The sequence below is a fragment of the Salminus brasiliensis genome, chromosome 4 (assembly GCF_030463535.1).
Source record: "Salminus brasiliensis chromosome 4, fSalBra1.hap2, whole genome shotgun sequence".
Taxonomy (NCBI): domain Eukaryota; kingdom Metazoa; phylum Chordata; class Actinopteri; order Characiformes; family Bryconidae; genus Salminus; species Salminus brasiliensis.
This window is the reverse complement of record NC_132881.1, coordinates 27598228-27614594: the sequence shown is the minus strand read 5'-3', so window position 1 is coordinate 27614594 and position 16367 is coordinate 27598228. Positions and strand designations below refer to the sequence as shown.

The following is a 16367-nucleotide window of genomic DNA, read 5'->3' as shown; positions in this document are numbered from 1 at the left end:
ATTAGTCAAGTCGAGTCAAGGTTCATTTGTGATTTGCACAGGTCAGGACATTCATGCACTGAGATGCTTATGGTGAGGCTTAGGTATTTATTCTAGAGCAGAACTTCAGTAAAGAGGGGTCACTGTACAAATCCGGTGCCATTTACATCTGCCACATTGGAGGAGATGAAGTAAGCACAAAAACATATGTTGAAGTTTCCAATGATTAAAGCAATTATTATTTCCAGGCTTATATGCTATATGGACAAAATTACTGGGGCAAACCTTTCGATCATTAAATTCAGACGTTTTCAGTCCCATTGCCACAGGTGTATATAATCAAGGACCTAGCCATGTAGGCTGCCTAGAGTCGTTATAAAGAGCTCACTGAATTCCAGTGTGGTACAAGTCAGTTTGTGGAGTGTCTTCCCTTATTCTACATATATTCTACAAACAACTGTGAGTGGTAATATTAAAAAGTGGAAGCATTTAGGAACCACAGCAACTCAAAACACAAAAAACACAAAAAAGTTACAGAGTGGGGTCGTCGAGTGCTGAGGGGGCATAGTGCCACGGACTCAATAACTGCAAAGTTCCAAACCTTCTCTGGCTTTAATATCAGCACGAAAAAATTGCACCAGGAGCTTCATGCAATTGGATTCCATGGATGAGAAGCTGCATGCAAGCCTTACATGATGCCATCAGTTTGACTGACTTGTCTATAATTAGTACACTATTACTGGTCATCAAAGCAACAAAGTGACTCCAGTGAGCCTTTAGAGCAGCCAGGATAAAAAGCATAATGTTAATAAGTATTATTTGCATGAGATGGGGAAAACACATTTTTTGGAGGATGAACATATTTCATTTTGTGCAAAGTGATGTACAAAATGTGTTACATATTTTTTTAGCATTATCTTTAATATATGTTAGGCAACAGGACAGCAGTTGTGTTATCTTTGTTGTGTAGGAGAAAGGGCAACAACAGAGTTGCACTGGTGTTATTACAAAGATAGAATATGGTAAAAATAGACATGGTAAGTCACAGTGTGAACAGCAGGAGACTGTAAACACCACTAGCAGAAAGCGACAATGAGAATTACGCATAAAGTGACACATGGAAGGTGTGTAGCAAATTTACACTTATGTACGGTGTATAAGTGTAAAGACAGCTCCTTCTGTAACATTAGCAGGTATATAAAATGATAATACAGTATCAGTTGTAAATTCACAGTTTCACGACTTGTTTATTAGCCTGATAGTCTGTGGGTAGAAACTGTTCTTTAGCCTTTAGCTTGTTCTAGACTAGATGCTATGGTACAGTCTGCCAGATGGCAGTTTTGTAAACATTAAGATTTTATTCCAAGTTGTTTTGGAGCATCTCTGTTGGCTTATCCATCACTAAAATTCTGATAATGTAAAGAACAACAGTCAGATTAAACTTGTGTCAAAAAACAGAGGTACTTGCATGACACCAATGAAATATTACCACACTATTTTCTTATAAAATCTTTTTTTTTCTGCAGACATAACACCCAAAATGCCTTAAATACACTAGTTCAGGCCTTGGAGCTACTTACAGACTCTGGGAGGGCACATGCTGAGCAGGGTCTCTGGTTCTGGGGATTTGGTCACCTCCCAAGGCAGACACATACTGGTGGTGAAGTTCCATACGCAGCGTACACCAGGCACAGCCATCACACACTCCGACTCTTCAGAGAAGGCAGCGCAATGGGCAGGTGCGAACCTCAACATATCACTCAGCATTAGACTATTAAAGCCCCCATACACATACATCACCCTGCAAGAGAGAGAGACACACACATACACTTTATTTCGAAAATTCACTAAGGACATTGTAAGAAGTTACATAAAGGGGACAAAGGAGAGTGACTGGAAGAAAGGGAGAGAGGAGGATAAGATGAGGAACAGGAAGAACATAAGTAAAGAGACCAGGCCAGTTGTTAGATGGGGAGATCAATAGCTGGCACAGAGGAACGGACTGACAGGTAAAGTGAGAAAAGCTGTTCTGCCAGAGATCCCTAAAGGGAGGTGACAGAGAGGTCAAACTAGCAGCCACAATGACACGAGAGATTATGGGTAATGATTCAAATCACACACACAAGTCTCATAGTAGGATCTGTAGGGTTTTTCCCAGCTCACAAATCACTGAGTCCAACAAATCGAATACTTATGAACCTGAATTGAAGATGAAAATATTAGGTACAAATATGTAAACAAGGGATACTCTATAAGGCATGAATGAACTCCTAGCAAGTTCAGATAACGTCAGTATACTAAATTAATGCCATCACACTTGATACTAATAAAAAAAAAAAAAAAAAGATATGCTAGTAACTAGGATTACATCAGCTTTGCACAATGCTCTTTTGTCCCAGGATGCTGCAGTTCCCTGTTCGACCGCTAAACAGAACTACAGAGCTTGTACATGGCTGCTGAACCCCATTACAGCCAGTGTTGTACGCTGCTCAGCGCGCTGATGTTCATCAGTGTTTCTTTTCTTTTCTTTGTTTTTTAAATTTGACTCACTCACACATTTGTAGAATGTGTAAAACCAACATGCCTCGTAGAAGACTTTAACACCACTAACCGGATAACCCTCTCGAGAGGACATCACTCATCCCACAACAGTATCAGAACACTGCAGAGCTAGCAAACGCCGCTAACCACACAAAACTGCAAACAGTGCAGACCATGCTTAACCTCAAGCAGCAGCAGTGCAGCAGAAACAGTCGGAAAGCAACAGGAATCCCCTTCAAAGTGTGGGAATTTCTGTTGGGTTTCCACTCTGAGCTCTACAGTGCAGTTCTGAGCAGGAATTCACGAGATTTGACCCTCTCAGCAAGTGTCTGGAGTTCCACAGCGGTAATTATAAAAAGTAAAAGTACATTTCATCTTGAGCGACAGTGGAGCCATCTTTGCAGCTTTTTCCAGACTGCACAAGACCAGGCTTCCATCACTATGAATGGGAAGAGAACAAAATACTAAAAACTGAAGGTCAAACTATTCATACTTACGGTCATACTTATTTTAAATTACTGATGAAATTTGACAGAAACTTAAATATAATAATAATTATAGCATGCGGCTCAATAACGCACAACAAATCTGATTTTTCAGCTTGTTCCAGACATTAGCATACAGTGAGCAAGCAGTCTGTGCATGTGTGTGTGTGTGTGTGTGTGTGTGTGTGCTCATGCCAGCGTGCAGAAGGAGTGAGAGAGATGTGCGTTGAGGCTGTGGCTGAATGTCTCACAGAGCTGCTGGTTGAGAGTTCGCCTCTGCAGATGGTAATCGTGAGTTACTCTCCTCCATAATTGCAAGTTCTCTGACAGTAGCAAGCAGGTTTACTTTAAACTTGGGGTTGTTGGGGAGTGGCTGGTGCTAGTATCAAGGTTGGTGCTAGCAACACTTCACGGTTTGTGATGCATCTAAATTAGGCAGTGCTAAATTTGGTTCTGTGGGTTTTTAACAGGGAAAAGGGGACATGGGGAATATTACACCGATAAGAGGTTCTGATGGCCGATTTATTGCTTAGTCCTACCCTTAACCCTCTCTGCACCCTGGGCACCGCAGCAAAGACTGTATTACTATGCATGTTTGCTCACTAGTGCGTGTGCGCGTGTTTACGGCATAGATGGGTTAAAAGGTGTCTCTACGTTCCTCTTGAATCTCATCTATGCTGCAGCGCAAGCTAGTTGGTAATATCAAGCCCTAAAAAGAGCAGCGGAGATGAAACGTGTCTTTTCGGGAGCTTGTGTCTCTGGGTGTCCTCAAATAAGTGTGCGTGCTAGTCCGTGTTTACTTCACAATTTGAAACAAGGCTGACAATTAACTATTTTGGGCTTTTCATTTTGATTTCTGACTTCATTTGCCTAATCTGTGCTGAAGGAGATTACTGCAGGATTTAGCTGCAGACTCCATATTTATTGCCATGTTCTTGGCAGATGCCAGCACACAAAAATCCATGTAGCAGCGTGTAAATGGAATGGGGATCAAACCTTCACCTTCTGTACACAGTGTCAAAAATGGCTGTGCTAGTGCTATATACCAATAAGCAGCTCTGCCTCTGGGGTAGCATGCAGCAGTGTAATAATACTCTTATCTGAAGAGTGAGCGTCCCTTTACTTTGACTCCAGCAAGAGTTTTCACACAACGATCCAACGAACGCTCTACCACTCACTGGTGATTCAGAGACAGAGTCTCTTTCTGAGCCCTGGGACATTTTAGAATTAGTAATAAAAAAAGAAAAAAAAAGTAAAACACATTTAAAGAGGTTACCCATTGCTGTAGACAGCAGAATGGCCAAATCGGTTCACGTCATGGTACAGATTAGGTCTGGGCAGCACAGTCCACTCGTCACATGCTGGAACAGAGAAAGAGAAAAAAAAACAAAAAAAAAACCAAAAAAACACTGAAATTTAAAGAAACAGACCAAACCAGCCATCTGTTAAATGTGTTGTGTGTTTCATCCCACTGCAAATCTATCTGCAAAACAATGTCAATTTAATACTCAACAATTTAATCAAACCCAGGCTGTCTTTTTTTTTTTAATCCAAAGCCAGAGCTTTTCATTACCAAATCTCATAAAGACAGCAACTAAACTGAATATTGTCCATTTTGACACAAACGTGCATTAGTTCTGAGGCATATTTTGGTTTAAACAGACTAAAGAGACGTTAGAGTGACATAGAAAATTTGTCAAAAAGCCAACGAGGACAAGAACGCAGGAGTGGTCATAATCTAAATCTTAAAAAATAAATAAATAAAATAAAAAATTAAAAAGGTGGTTCTCAGCAGGAAGCTGTAGGAGGGACATGGAGACTATAAAAGGAGACCAGCATCTATGGAAGTTGTCCGCAGAACCTCTTAAACTGAGCTTAATCATCTTAATGAAAGACTGAGCACAAGGTTTCCAACTAATGAGAATTATCTAAAACTAATTAGTCTTGCCAGAAACAGAGCAAAGGCAATGGTATCCAGTGGAAAGAGGACAGTGGAAAGACTAGAGCACACAAAACCCTGGCATTCCACCAACAATTTTAGATAGAAATCAACTACACCTAAAACTAGACTTCTTGAAGATGCTTGTATTTTAAGGAGTTACTAAAGAATGCTAAAGAATTTATGGTTCGGTTGGTGCTGAAATGACTGCAAAATATCTCACTGGTTTACAACAGCTTCTACCAGTTTCACTACTTCACTTGTAAACAGGAGTCCAAGTACACAGAACATCCAAGTCCAAATACTAGCTCAGGCAGACAATTCACACAGTAGCTGTCAGGGTGTGTTTCTGTCTCTCCACTCATCAGGAACCATTGTTCCAAGTAATAAAGCTCGCTCAATCATGCCTGCAGCAAAACAAATTTCAAAGGGTCCTCAGGGTCAAACAAGAGCATTTGTGACCATATGATTCCAGAACTGACCTCTACTCTTAATAATAAAAGTGCTTCAAAGGCCAGAGAAGAACCACTTTTGGTTCAGTAAAGAACCATGTTTGTAACAGTTGTGTGAGGAACATTTTTAAAGGTCTGAAGAAGTTGACATTTGATGTAAAGGTTATATATTTACCAATGAAAAAGGTTCTTTTCACATTATAAGTAAGCATCGAGGTCAGCTTTGTAATCTTATGGTCATACGCTCCAATCAGAATTAACATAACTACCACCTGCCTACATTAAAACCACTCCACAAGACCTCCACAAGAAGGTGGTATTTGGCAACATTAGCAGCAGACCCTTTGAGAGGTCCTGTAGGTTGTGAGGTAGTGCCTCAATAAGTATCACTAAGCCTTGTTCGCCCATGACCCTGTCACCAGTTCACTAGTTGTCCTTCCATGAACCACTTTCGGTAAGTACTGACCACTGCAGCCCAGAAAAACACACACACACACACACACACACACACACACACACACACACACACACACACGACATTTCTGGAGACTTTCTGACACTCCGGTCATCTACGCATCACAATTTGGCCCTTGTCAAAGTGTCCCTGACTCACTTTACCCGTCAGTGGTTTTAATGTTATGGCAGATGGGTGTACGCTCATGTTTGACACAGAGACGCAAACCTACAATAAACCTGTCCGTCATTGCTGTGGAAGGAACAGGAACCAATAACAGCTATAATCACACATTACACAAGTCCTGCCCTTCAGCAATTGTATTACAGTCCGGCACATCCAAAGTAGTAGTTGCACTAATTCTCACAGACAGGAACGTTACACTGAATGGACTGGGTGAATTATAAGCCCGCTCCCGACGCAGCTGGGTCAGCATGTTTTGAGCTCTAAATAACAATAACGCTGGTTTCTTATTAAGCACTCCATCTAAACTACCATGGAGCGGCACAATAACCGGTGCACAGGGTTCATTCATGTGCAGCATTATCTTTTTAACATTTCACAGGAAAGATTAGGCAATTAAAGAACAGAAGCCATAACAAGACTCTGAGTTCATCCTCTGCCTTTCCTAATCTATTGTTTTCATTAAACTCGTAAAAAGCAATAATTAAACCATTTATTGCAAAACCAAACCCTGACCTGTGTGCGCAGACATTCAATTTCAACCCATTATTTCTAATGTCTCAGAGAAAGCACTCTCTCAGCAATTACACTCTTAACCAAACAGAAATTATAGAAAGCAAACCTTTCACTTGGTATTTGAAGCTCATCATAACAGAGACAACAGCGCTGAAAGGTGCTATACAAGAGTTTCACATTGTTCTCAGAGGTCTATATAGAAGGTATGTGACTTTTTTTTTTTTTTTTTTTTTTTTAAAATCCAACCAGAGAGTGAAAAACAGTAGGCCTTGATGCCGTTCTAGGACCAATGGTAATTTCACCGAGTGTGCTCCTTCAATTTATTTGTAAGCACAGAGCTATACTTTCATTGTAGCCACGATGAGGACCTGTCTCCATGTATACGTCAAAGTAGAGCGTCTGATTAAAGTCAAGGACTAAAAGGCAGTTGCTCTTTGAGTCAGAACAGAAGATCTCTTTGGAATCGGACAGCTCGAGGCAAAACCCATGTGAAGACGTATTAAGTCTTGATAACTTCTCAGCCACATCAGGTCTAGCCTCAGGAACTGAAAACCTCCAACTTTTACTGTGCAAATCAGGCACTCATCTGTGAAGCGCTTCCACTTCTGCCAAGTGTGAACGCTCTCAGGTACAAATAAGCTTATCTAGCACACGTGTTTCACTGTGTGATTATGTGGCAGACAGTTGACAAAAAAAAAAAAAAAGTCATCAAGCCACTTTAAAATCTTGATATTTACATCATGTCAACTGCAGATCTCAAAAATAGAATTCAGAAATAAATAAATAAATAAATGTGTTTGTGAATACACAAATACAAGGAATACACACATACATATACACATGTGGACAAAACCGTTGGTACCCCTCAGTTAATGAAAGAAAAACCCACAATGGTCACAGAAATAACTCGAATCTGACAAAAGTAATAATAAATAAAGATGCTATGAAAATTAACCAATGAAAACCTTTTGAGGCAATCACACGATTCCTGTAACTGGCAATGAGACTTGACATGAGATCTGCACCTCTCAGCAGATATTTTGGCCCACTCCTCATGAGCAAACTACTCCAGTTGTCTCAGGTTTGAAGGGTGCCTTTTCCAGACGGCATGTTTCAGCTCTTTCCAAAGATGCTCAATAGGATTTAGGTCAGGGCTCATTGAAGGCCACTTCAGAATAGTCCAATGTTTTCCTCGCAGCCATTTTTGGGAGTTTTTAGCTGTGTGTTTTGGGTCATTATCCTGTTGCAAGACCCATGACCTGCGACTGAGACCAAGCTTCTAACACTGATTCAAGACACCCTGTGCCAGATGCAGCAAAGCAGCCCCAGAACATAACAGAGCCTCCTCCATGTTTCACAGTAGGGACAGTGTTCCTTTCTTGATATGCTTCATTTTTCTGTCTGTGAACATAGAGCTGATGTGCCTTGGCAAAAAGTTCATTTTTTGTCTCATCTGTCCAAAAGACACTGCCAGAAGCTTTTGGGCTTTTTTATGATTTGTTTACAACAATGGTGTCCTCCTTGGTCGTCTCTCATGAAGTCCACTTTGGCTCAAACAACGATGGATGGTGCAATCTGACACCAATGTTCCTTGAGCTTGAAGTTCACCTTTAATCTCTTTAGACGTTTTTTGGGGCTCTTTTGTTACCCTTCGTATTATCTGTCTCTTTGATTTGTCATCAGTTTTTCTCCTGCAGCCACGTGCAGGGAGGTTGGCTACAGTCCCATGGATCTTTCATTTCTGAATAATATGTGCAACTGTAGTCACAGGAACATCAAGCTGCTTGGAGATGGTTTTATAACCTTTAACATGCTTGTCTATAATTTTCTTTCTAATCTCCTGAGACAACTCTTTCCTTCGCTTCCTCTGGTCCATGTTGAGTGTGGTACACATCACGTCACCAAACAGCACAGTGACTACATGTAGCCCTATATATGAGCCCACTCACTGATTACAAGATTGTAGACACCTGTGATGCTAATTAGTGGACACACCTTGATTTAACATGTCCCTTTGGTCACATTATTTTCAGGGGTACCATAATTTTTGTCCAGGCCTGTTCAAAGACTTTCACTTTTTAAAATAATTCTGTTGAAGCATGGTTTTGTCCACGTGTGTGTATATATTATATTACACACACACACCCAGTTCATTCAATACTAATTCACATTCTAAGTGAACCATCAGTGATCAGACGTGCCGACTGCACATGTCATTTGGGGAGTATTCCTAACACTGTGTTGTGCCTCCTGTTGTTGTCACTTGTCAAACTGCAGACCGCCTGTTCACCTGGTTGTCTTCTGGATGGTGGATCATTGGCACTTCACTACTGACAGTAGTGAGCTTCTAGAGGTTGACACTCATGGCACAGAATGCCTGACACCTGCTATCATACACTATTCAAAGCCATTGTCTTGTTCGTCAACACTTACAAACACAATACACGTCTCGGATGCCTCAATCCTTAAGCACTCTTCTTTATTCTGACTCTCCTGCTTCATCTCCACTGACTGAAGTAGATCTTCACAAGAATATCTAATTTACACAATTCTGCACCATTACACAGTCAATCAGACAAGACATGCTGGGGGTCTAAACACTGCTTATTTAGTTTTGCACTAAATCAGGTCATGCTGTTTAGACTGTAAGGCACAGGCAATATACCACTGTGATTCCACTGCTACATATGTGAAATCATTTATTATTTACAAGAAATATGATTAGCAAATATAGCTGTGTGGAGCCTTAACTTTTGCATATACTCGATAAGCCCCCTGCTGAAATATCTAGCTCGATCAACCAGCTTTTGCTGGGAATTTCAGATGGTGTAAGCTGGTCTGTGATGGTTAAATGTGGTTGAAAAGCTAGTCGAAAAACAGGTGAAAACATACCCAATGCTGGTTAGCCAGCCAGTTAAGCTGACTGAGCTGTCTAGCTCATGATCAGCTTTCATTGAAACGAACTACTTGGTTGAACAGGTGTTCAAGCTGGACATACGTCATGATGGTCAACCACTTTGGTCATGCCCGTCGACTAGCATGGTCATGCTGGTCAACCTGCTTGGTTATACTGGGTGACTAGCTTGGTTAGTTTGGTCATGCTGGCAGACCAGCTAAACATCAAACTCATACAAATATATACCCTATGCTGGCCCAAAGCTCAGCTATGCAACAATCTTAACCAGCAGTTTTTTGCCAGCAGGGTCTAGGCTACATTAAAAAACAGAAGATAATTCTAATGCAGTGTTGCCTAAAGTCCATACAGACTGCTATTTGCTCATCTATAAACCATCGTTAACCATAAAGCATAACCTTCTAATCTGTTTAAGGTTTCTCTCAGAGGTGTTGGGCTGTTGCTGAAAATGCTTAATTTTGTAAAACAGCCATGCAAGTAAACCTAAAAGATAAGATAATTATTCACCCAACACACACACACACACACACACACACACACACACACACACACACACACACACACACACACACACACTAACCTCCAAAAGACAGCAACCAGGCTTTATGCCTAATGCAGCAAACCAGAATGTAGTTAAATCTTTTGTGACTCCTTTTACAAGTGTAAACCAGGAATACTGATAAGAGGCAGAGGATAATGAGAAAATGAAAAAGGAAATGGCATTTATACTGGGTGATAAACTGTCCTTTGCGTGACAGTTGCACACTGAACTACATGAGCATACTCCTGGTGAAGATCTGTCTGGCATCATGTCTTGGTGTACACTGCCCTCTGCTGGCTGTTCTGGTGACTGCAGCCAAGATACCCAAGGTATCCAAATCATCAGTGTAACGTGTTCCAAAGTTTGGACGCAAAACCGGACGGGTTTACAAAAGTAAACGCTGCAAAGGCTTGTAAAATTCTGATGAGCAAATCAGGCCTCAGGTATGTGCTCAACTGTAAAGGGGAACGGTCAGCTTTATTAATTCTCAGACTCCACAAACCTTCTCCAAACTCCTAACACTTCTCCAACATGGGCTCTTCTAAGTCTGAAGATCTGACTGAATGAATCGATGCTCGCAAGGCAGGGAAAGGCCATAAGGACACAGCCAAGCAGTTACCGCTTGCAGTTTCTTTCTTCAGTGTGATATGTTAGAAAAAGGCAGTTCAGATGAATTGTGGGGGTCACGGTGAGATTTGGAAGACCGAGGTAACTCAGAGAACTGCTTGTATGCTAGTGAGACAAAATCAAATCATTTTTTGTCAAGTGAAGAGTTAAAAAGCCAGTCATGAAGCTGTATAAGTTCCCCCAGCTGCAGCCTGAACAACGCAAATCAGACAGCTCCTGTAGCTCAGAACAGAAATATGAATTGTACACCTGAAAATAAGCACAGTCCTCACACATTTCAAAAGGCTGCATGCTGTACTCAGTAGAACGTCTAACCAGTTGTCAGCACAGGCTTGGCAATGAAGACTAAGCCATGTCGTCTTCAAGCCATCTTTCAGCAGACTCTGCCGGCTTGAAAGGAACAGCGGCGCCTGGCTCTGAAAACTGCAGCCACCTCACTCCTGCCAGACTATATAGGCCTATTATGTCACAGTGATCAGCCCAGCACTGCGTTAAATCTGACTTAGTTAAATTAAGTCTGCGTTAAATTAAGTCTGATAACCAGCTGGAACAGCAGCAAGAAAGTAAAAAAATTGAATGGTGGTGCAAACCGGAAGCCAGCGGGAACTTCGGAAAACGTCCGCTCAATCTATCGATTGTGTGTAACTTGTGTTGTTCCCACGACAGACATGATGAAGAAAATGCAGGTAGCAGATCTGATGCAGTTAGCAGACATGTCATGAAGGCAATTATTATTATTTGGGTATTATTACGGTTACAACTGTGCTGTTAAAAAGTCTTCAAAGAAACACATCTACATGCAATTAAACACGCATTAAGAAAGCTAGACTTTAATGACATTCAACTCGCAGAGCCACTACAGATGTCAGCTATAAAAACAGCCATGACACATTTGCATTAATTGTTTCTTAATTACAGAATTTCTCTTCTGTTCACTTTCCCTACATGACAATTAAAACAAAAACAGCCAGCCAGTCATTTTTCAGATCCCCTGTGAACTGGTAATATTTAAATCGGTCACTCATGAAGTAATAACTAAATTACGTGTCCTGTTGCTTATAAATCTTTCGCTGTGCAAACGACAATCACCTCAGAGGGGGAGAGGGGGAGAGCGAGAGTGTTTGGGTGTTTTTTTTTGTTTGACTGTAAAACTTTTAAATATGATGATCACTGGATTTATAAGATAGATTTGGTTGTAAAACAAGGCTGAGGCATATTTGACGTAAGTGTAATATACACAACTATATTATTTATTAATGTAAGAATTGTTATTTTATAAAAACATTACTACTTGTGTTGCTCAGGCTTCAGACATACCGGCAGCATGGGAAAGCCATTGCATACTGCTATTAAATATAACAGGTCAGTGAAGAACAAGAGAGGCAAAATTCTGAAGCTCAGATCAGAGTACAACTTGGTTCAGAAGGTGTTTTGGATATTACTGTATTTTAGGGCTGCACAGTACATTGTTTCAGCTTTGTCATTGCAATGTGTGCATGTGTCATATCACATGATGTTTCATGAGGTATATTAAATAAAAACAAGTAATGCTACAACTTTTTTCTTTTCTTTGTTGTTTGATTCAAAAGGTAAATTTGTTTTCATTTTCCATGACACCCGCATCAAACGCACATTATACAGCAGTATCTTTTAATTCACTCCAATCTTGGATACACAGAGTGCATCATTAATAGAACATTCTGGTAAAACCTGGTGGAAATGTGGTAAATGTTTGCTGAATTCCAGTAAATCTTGGTGAAAATTTGCTAAAATCTGGTGAACCTAGGTGCACCATAAAGGGTGCATAGCCAAATAAGAATGTAATGCATTGCAGTAGAAGCAAAAGAAACAGGGGGGTAAAGTCCCTGAAACAACTAACTGCAAGTGTTGTAAACAAGATGATATGTAGAGATGATGCCAAGACCTGGAGCAGGTGGCATTCCATTATGTGATACAGTAATACATTAGGAACATTATTAGTCCAGCTGTGCAGTTTGACTTTTAGTTAGAGTTATATATCTAAGCAAAAAGCTTTGCCTTGAGACTAGAGTCAAAATAATTTTAGGACCAAGACCATTCATTAGCAGTTTTAAGACCTAGAACAGACTTGAGTACTACAACATTACCTGTAAGTCACCTGTCCCTTGTTTTTTTAAGACTGAAACAATGGGGTCATCAAAAAACTATAAACTCATTAAGCCAACAAAGTGTTCAGTCCTAAACAGATTAAGCCTACTTTACCTTTTGCTAATGTAACAAAGGAGCTGCACTGGACGTCGCAGGAGTGAGTGGAGCATTAAAGACTGTTACTCACCCAGGCTATACGCCATAAAGTCAGAAGAGAAGCACTTGGCACCGTGACTCATGGACGTGTCATTGTGGGTGTTCCCTCCAAAAATCAGCAAGCTGCCACCCACCAGCACAGCTGTGTGGAGGTAGCGGAAAGAGCTGCTGTCCTTCAGGATCGACCTGCGAAGAAATGTTACATCACTGTAGAAACTGCAGAGGCTTATTTGGTATTACAGAGGTCAAAGTCACAAACAGCTTTATACACATCTGACCACGCCTACATTACGGTGCAAAACCTGTAGCCAGTAGCCTAGTTCACCATCTTGGTGCTGTAAACAAAACACTGCTATTTCCACAGCAGATTTTACAGCCTGCCGTGCCTCCTGCATGCGCTGCCCCCTGCCTAATGCCTGATCTCTGGCTGTACGCAACAAGTATGAAAAATGTATTTTTTGGTCAAAATGTTCCCTTTTTATCCCAATTTGGTACTGCCAGTTAACCTATTTTGCATCTCCTCTGATACATGCGAAACCAGCCTCTACCTCTTTGCAAATACAACCAGCTCCCCTGCTCTGCCGCACAAGCTAACGGACACCCGTGCTGGCTAACATCGCTTAAGAGTAATAAGGGGAGAGAGTGCCATCTACCCTCTCAGAGAGAGTACAGCCAATAGTGTTGTCTCAGACTCTGGGATTCAAACTCAAACAACATATGCTTTCAAAGCCCAGTCTCAGACTTTCTTCACTGGAAAGAAAATATAAGACATAAATGACTTGAACCTTGTCTTGGACACTAGAAACTCAAATCAAACCAACAAACACACTGAACAAACACCATCATCCTGATGAAATACTTTCATATATAGGTCTGCTAAGGCATCACAATTTAATGTTACACAACATGAGACACATTATTAGCTGTTTGTGTGCCAGCTCATGCCTGAAGACCCTTCCTGGTCAATGCAGTTTATTATAAGTAAAGGATAATTCAGCACAGTGACGGACTCCTCATCAGCTCACCACATGCTATTGTCCACGTCATAGCGGTAGAGGTCACCAGCCAGGCCGTACTTTGTGGCGTTGAAGGCTTTGTAGCCTCCATGGATGTAGACGGCACGGGTGAGAGGGTCATACACACTGCTGTGGCCATAGCCCCCATGCACCAGTGCACCTTTTGTATCCAAAACACTCCACCTGTTCTTCACTGGATACAAGAAGATATACAAGACCACACTGCAGCTGAAAGGGTTCTTCATGCAGAAAATGTTTCAGTACAATCTAGTAGAAATGGGTTTAACTGAAAAAAATATTAACGTATTAACGATAATATTACATATTAACGACAACACACAGGTATCAATCAAAATAAATAATTAATTAATTAAATTGTGCACATATACAAATGATCTATATTATTACTAAGGGAAACGTGACAAGTGTGTGTGGCGCTGCTGACCGATGTTGTACTGCTGCACTTGGCTGATATATCCATAGAGAGGGCAATGTCCGAATATGACCAGCATGACGGGCTCCGATCCATCGGGTTGGAGGTGGACGGTGTGAGCAGAATGACCCACCACAGCGTACTGTTCTTTAGCCTGAAGGCTTAGCAGCTCCCATGACTGATTCCGCGTGTGAAACACCCACAGCTCCGAGGTCACATTTCCTGTGGAATCAATCTTACCTCCGTACATGTAAATCTTATCCTGAGAGGAACACACACACACACACACACACAATAAAACATTTGTTTATACAGACATAAAACATTGTCACAGATGCAAAGCATTACACTATTGCACAAAGCATCACACACACAAGTACATATGACCAGGACTGACATTTCATTTCAGTGATTAATGCTAAATGTGAAAAGCCCTCTCACTTGGAGAATCCTGCAGTTTTACTTAACCAAAGCACCTAATCTCTCAACTGCTCCCCAGGGTGCTGAGGTGGAGCGTCAACACTGCTCTCATCACCAGTCAGAGCATTTCACTTACGGAGACTGAAATTCATTGTACTGGTAGGCAATGTGACAAAGGGTTCTAGGGTTCTTTTTAATCTAAATGGGATGTGGAGGTGCTTCACATTTAAAAGGCTGGTCATGCTTGGAGTGGTTCACAGTAGAATCCACAATTAAAATGTCCACATACACACACCTCATGCACAGCGAGAGAGTGACCATAGCGTGCAGCGACATAGTTGACTGAACGGTTCAGAGATATCCACGTCTGAGAGGAGAGGTTGAACCTGAGAGAGAGAGAGAGAGAGAGAGAGAGAGAGAGAGAGAGAGAGAGAGAGAGAGAGAGAGAGAGGTCATTCCTCATGGTACAGGTGGATATATGTGTGCACCACCCCCCCCCACGATTTTTTTCCATTCAAACTCACGCTGTCACCATCTGGTAGTTCGAGTAGTTGAACACGTGTCCACCGATCACCCACATGACATCTCTAAGCACCACAGCTTTATGGGATGCCCGAGCCAGCCCATACCCACTGTACTCCTCATGTGTCCAAAAAGAAACATTAGCAGGTACAGACACCGAACAATCAGGGCCTGAGAGAAAGAAACACACACGTCACTTATTAACTCACATCATAAAAAGATGGTTCAATCATTATCTCTTCCCTACCAGACACGCTGAAGTCTAACCTACAAACAAGGTCAAAAACTAGGAGGGTATTATCACTGGAAGCAGGAAGCACAGAATTTGTCCATAAATAAATAAAAATAAGAGTTGGAGAAATACACACTTTTTCTAGACATGCTTAAGCTTAAGTTAAACTGAATTCTTCTCAAATCACTGCCAATATCTGGTGCATCTTAAATCAATGTGTATTTTCAGAAGTAAAATGATATTATATGGCTAAATATGCAGAACTAATCTACATCGACAAGCCGCAAGCCGAATCAGAATTGCTTGAATGACTTACAGAATCAATGCTGGCCTGTAGTTATGAGATCTTGAGCAGAGTGTGTTTTTGTGCAATGGGAGGAACATCAAGCTGAAGAGCAAATTAAACGCTATATAAAAACCTGACACGTAAAACGATGAAACGCGCCTGCAAAAATGAATTCAATTAGTTACCATTACTTATGAAAATGACCCCAAGCACAAGCAAACATTAGGTCCATTTACAAAATACCACCTCCTGCTCCGGCCTTGTAACATCAAGAGATGTAGAAGAACACTTAACTAATCTCGACAGCAATGCTAATTCCATTCTGCAGTATCCAGATATAAAAGCACACTAAATTTTAAATATTAAAACATAGCTATACAGTGCCCTCCATAATTATTGGCACCCCTGGTTAAGATGTGTTCTTTAGCTTCTAATAAATTGAGTTTTTTTTCTAAATAATATAGGACCACGATGGAAAAAAAAAAAAAAAAGAGTAAAATCCAACCTTTAACTCAAGTGAATTTTAAGGGGGAAAAAAATCCCT

The 16367-nt window shown here is 41.0% G+C and overlaps 1 protein-coding gene across 2 annotated transcripts in view; it reads right to left on the bottom strand.

The window, feature by feature from the left end:
- The window catches only part of atrn (attractin), an 85935-nt gene that overhangs the window by 48181 nt on the left and 21387 nt on the right, over positions 1 to 16367 (bottom strand). For both annotated transcript variants that reach the window (XM_072677831.1, XM_072677832.1), the window contains exons 6-12: positions 15308 to 15476; positions 15079 to 15169; positions 14376 to 14625; positions 13940 to 14123; positions 12946 to 13100; positions 4282 to 4366; positions 1560 to 1780 (exon numbers count right to left, since the gene is read on the bottom strand). In XM_072677831.1, the coding sequence (XP_072533932.1) occupies positions 1560 to 1780; positions 4282 to 4366; positions 12946 to 13100; positions 13940 to 14123; positions 14376 to 14625; positions 15079 to 15169; positions 15308 to 15476 (1155 nt within the window). The remainder of the gene's footprint in view (positions 1 to 1559; positions 1781 to 4281; positions 4367 to 12945; positions 13101 to 13939; positions 14124 to 14375; positions 14626 to 15078; positions 15170 to 15307; positions 15477 to 16367) is intronic.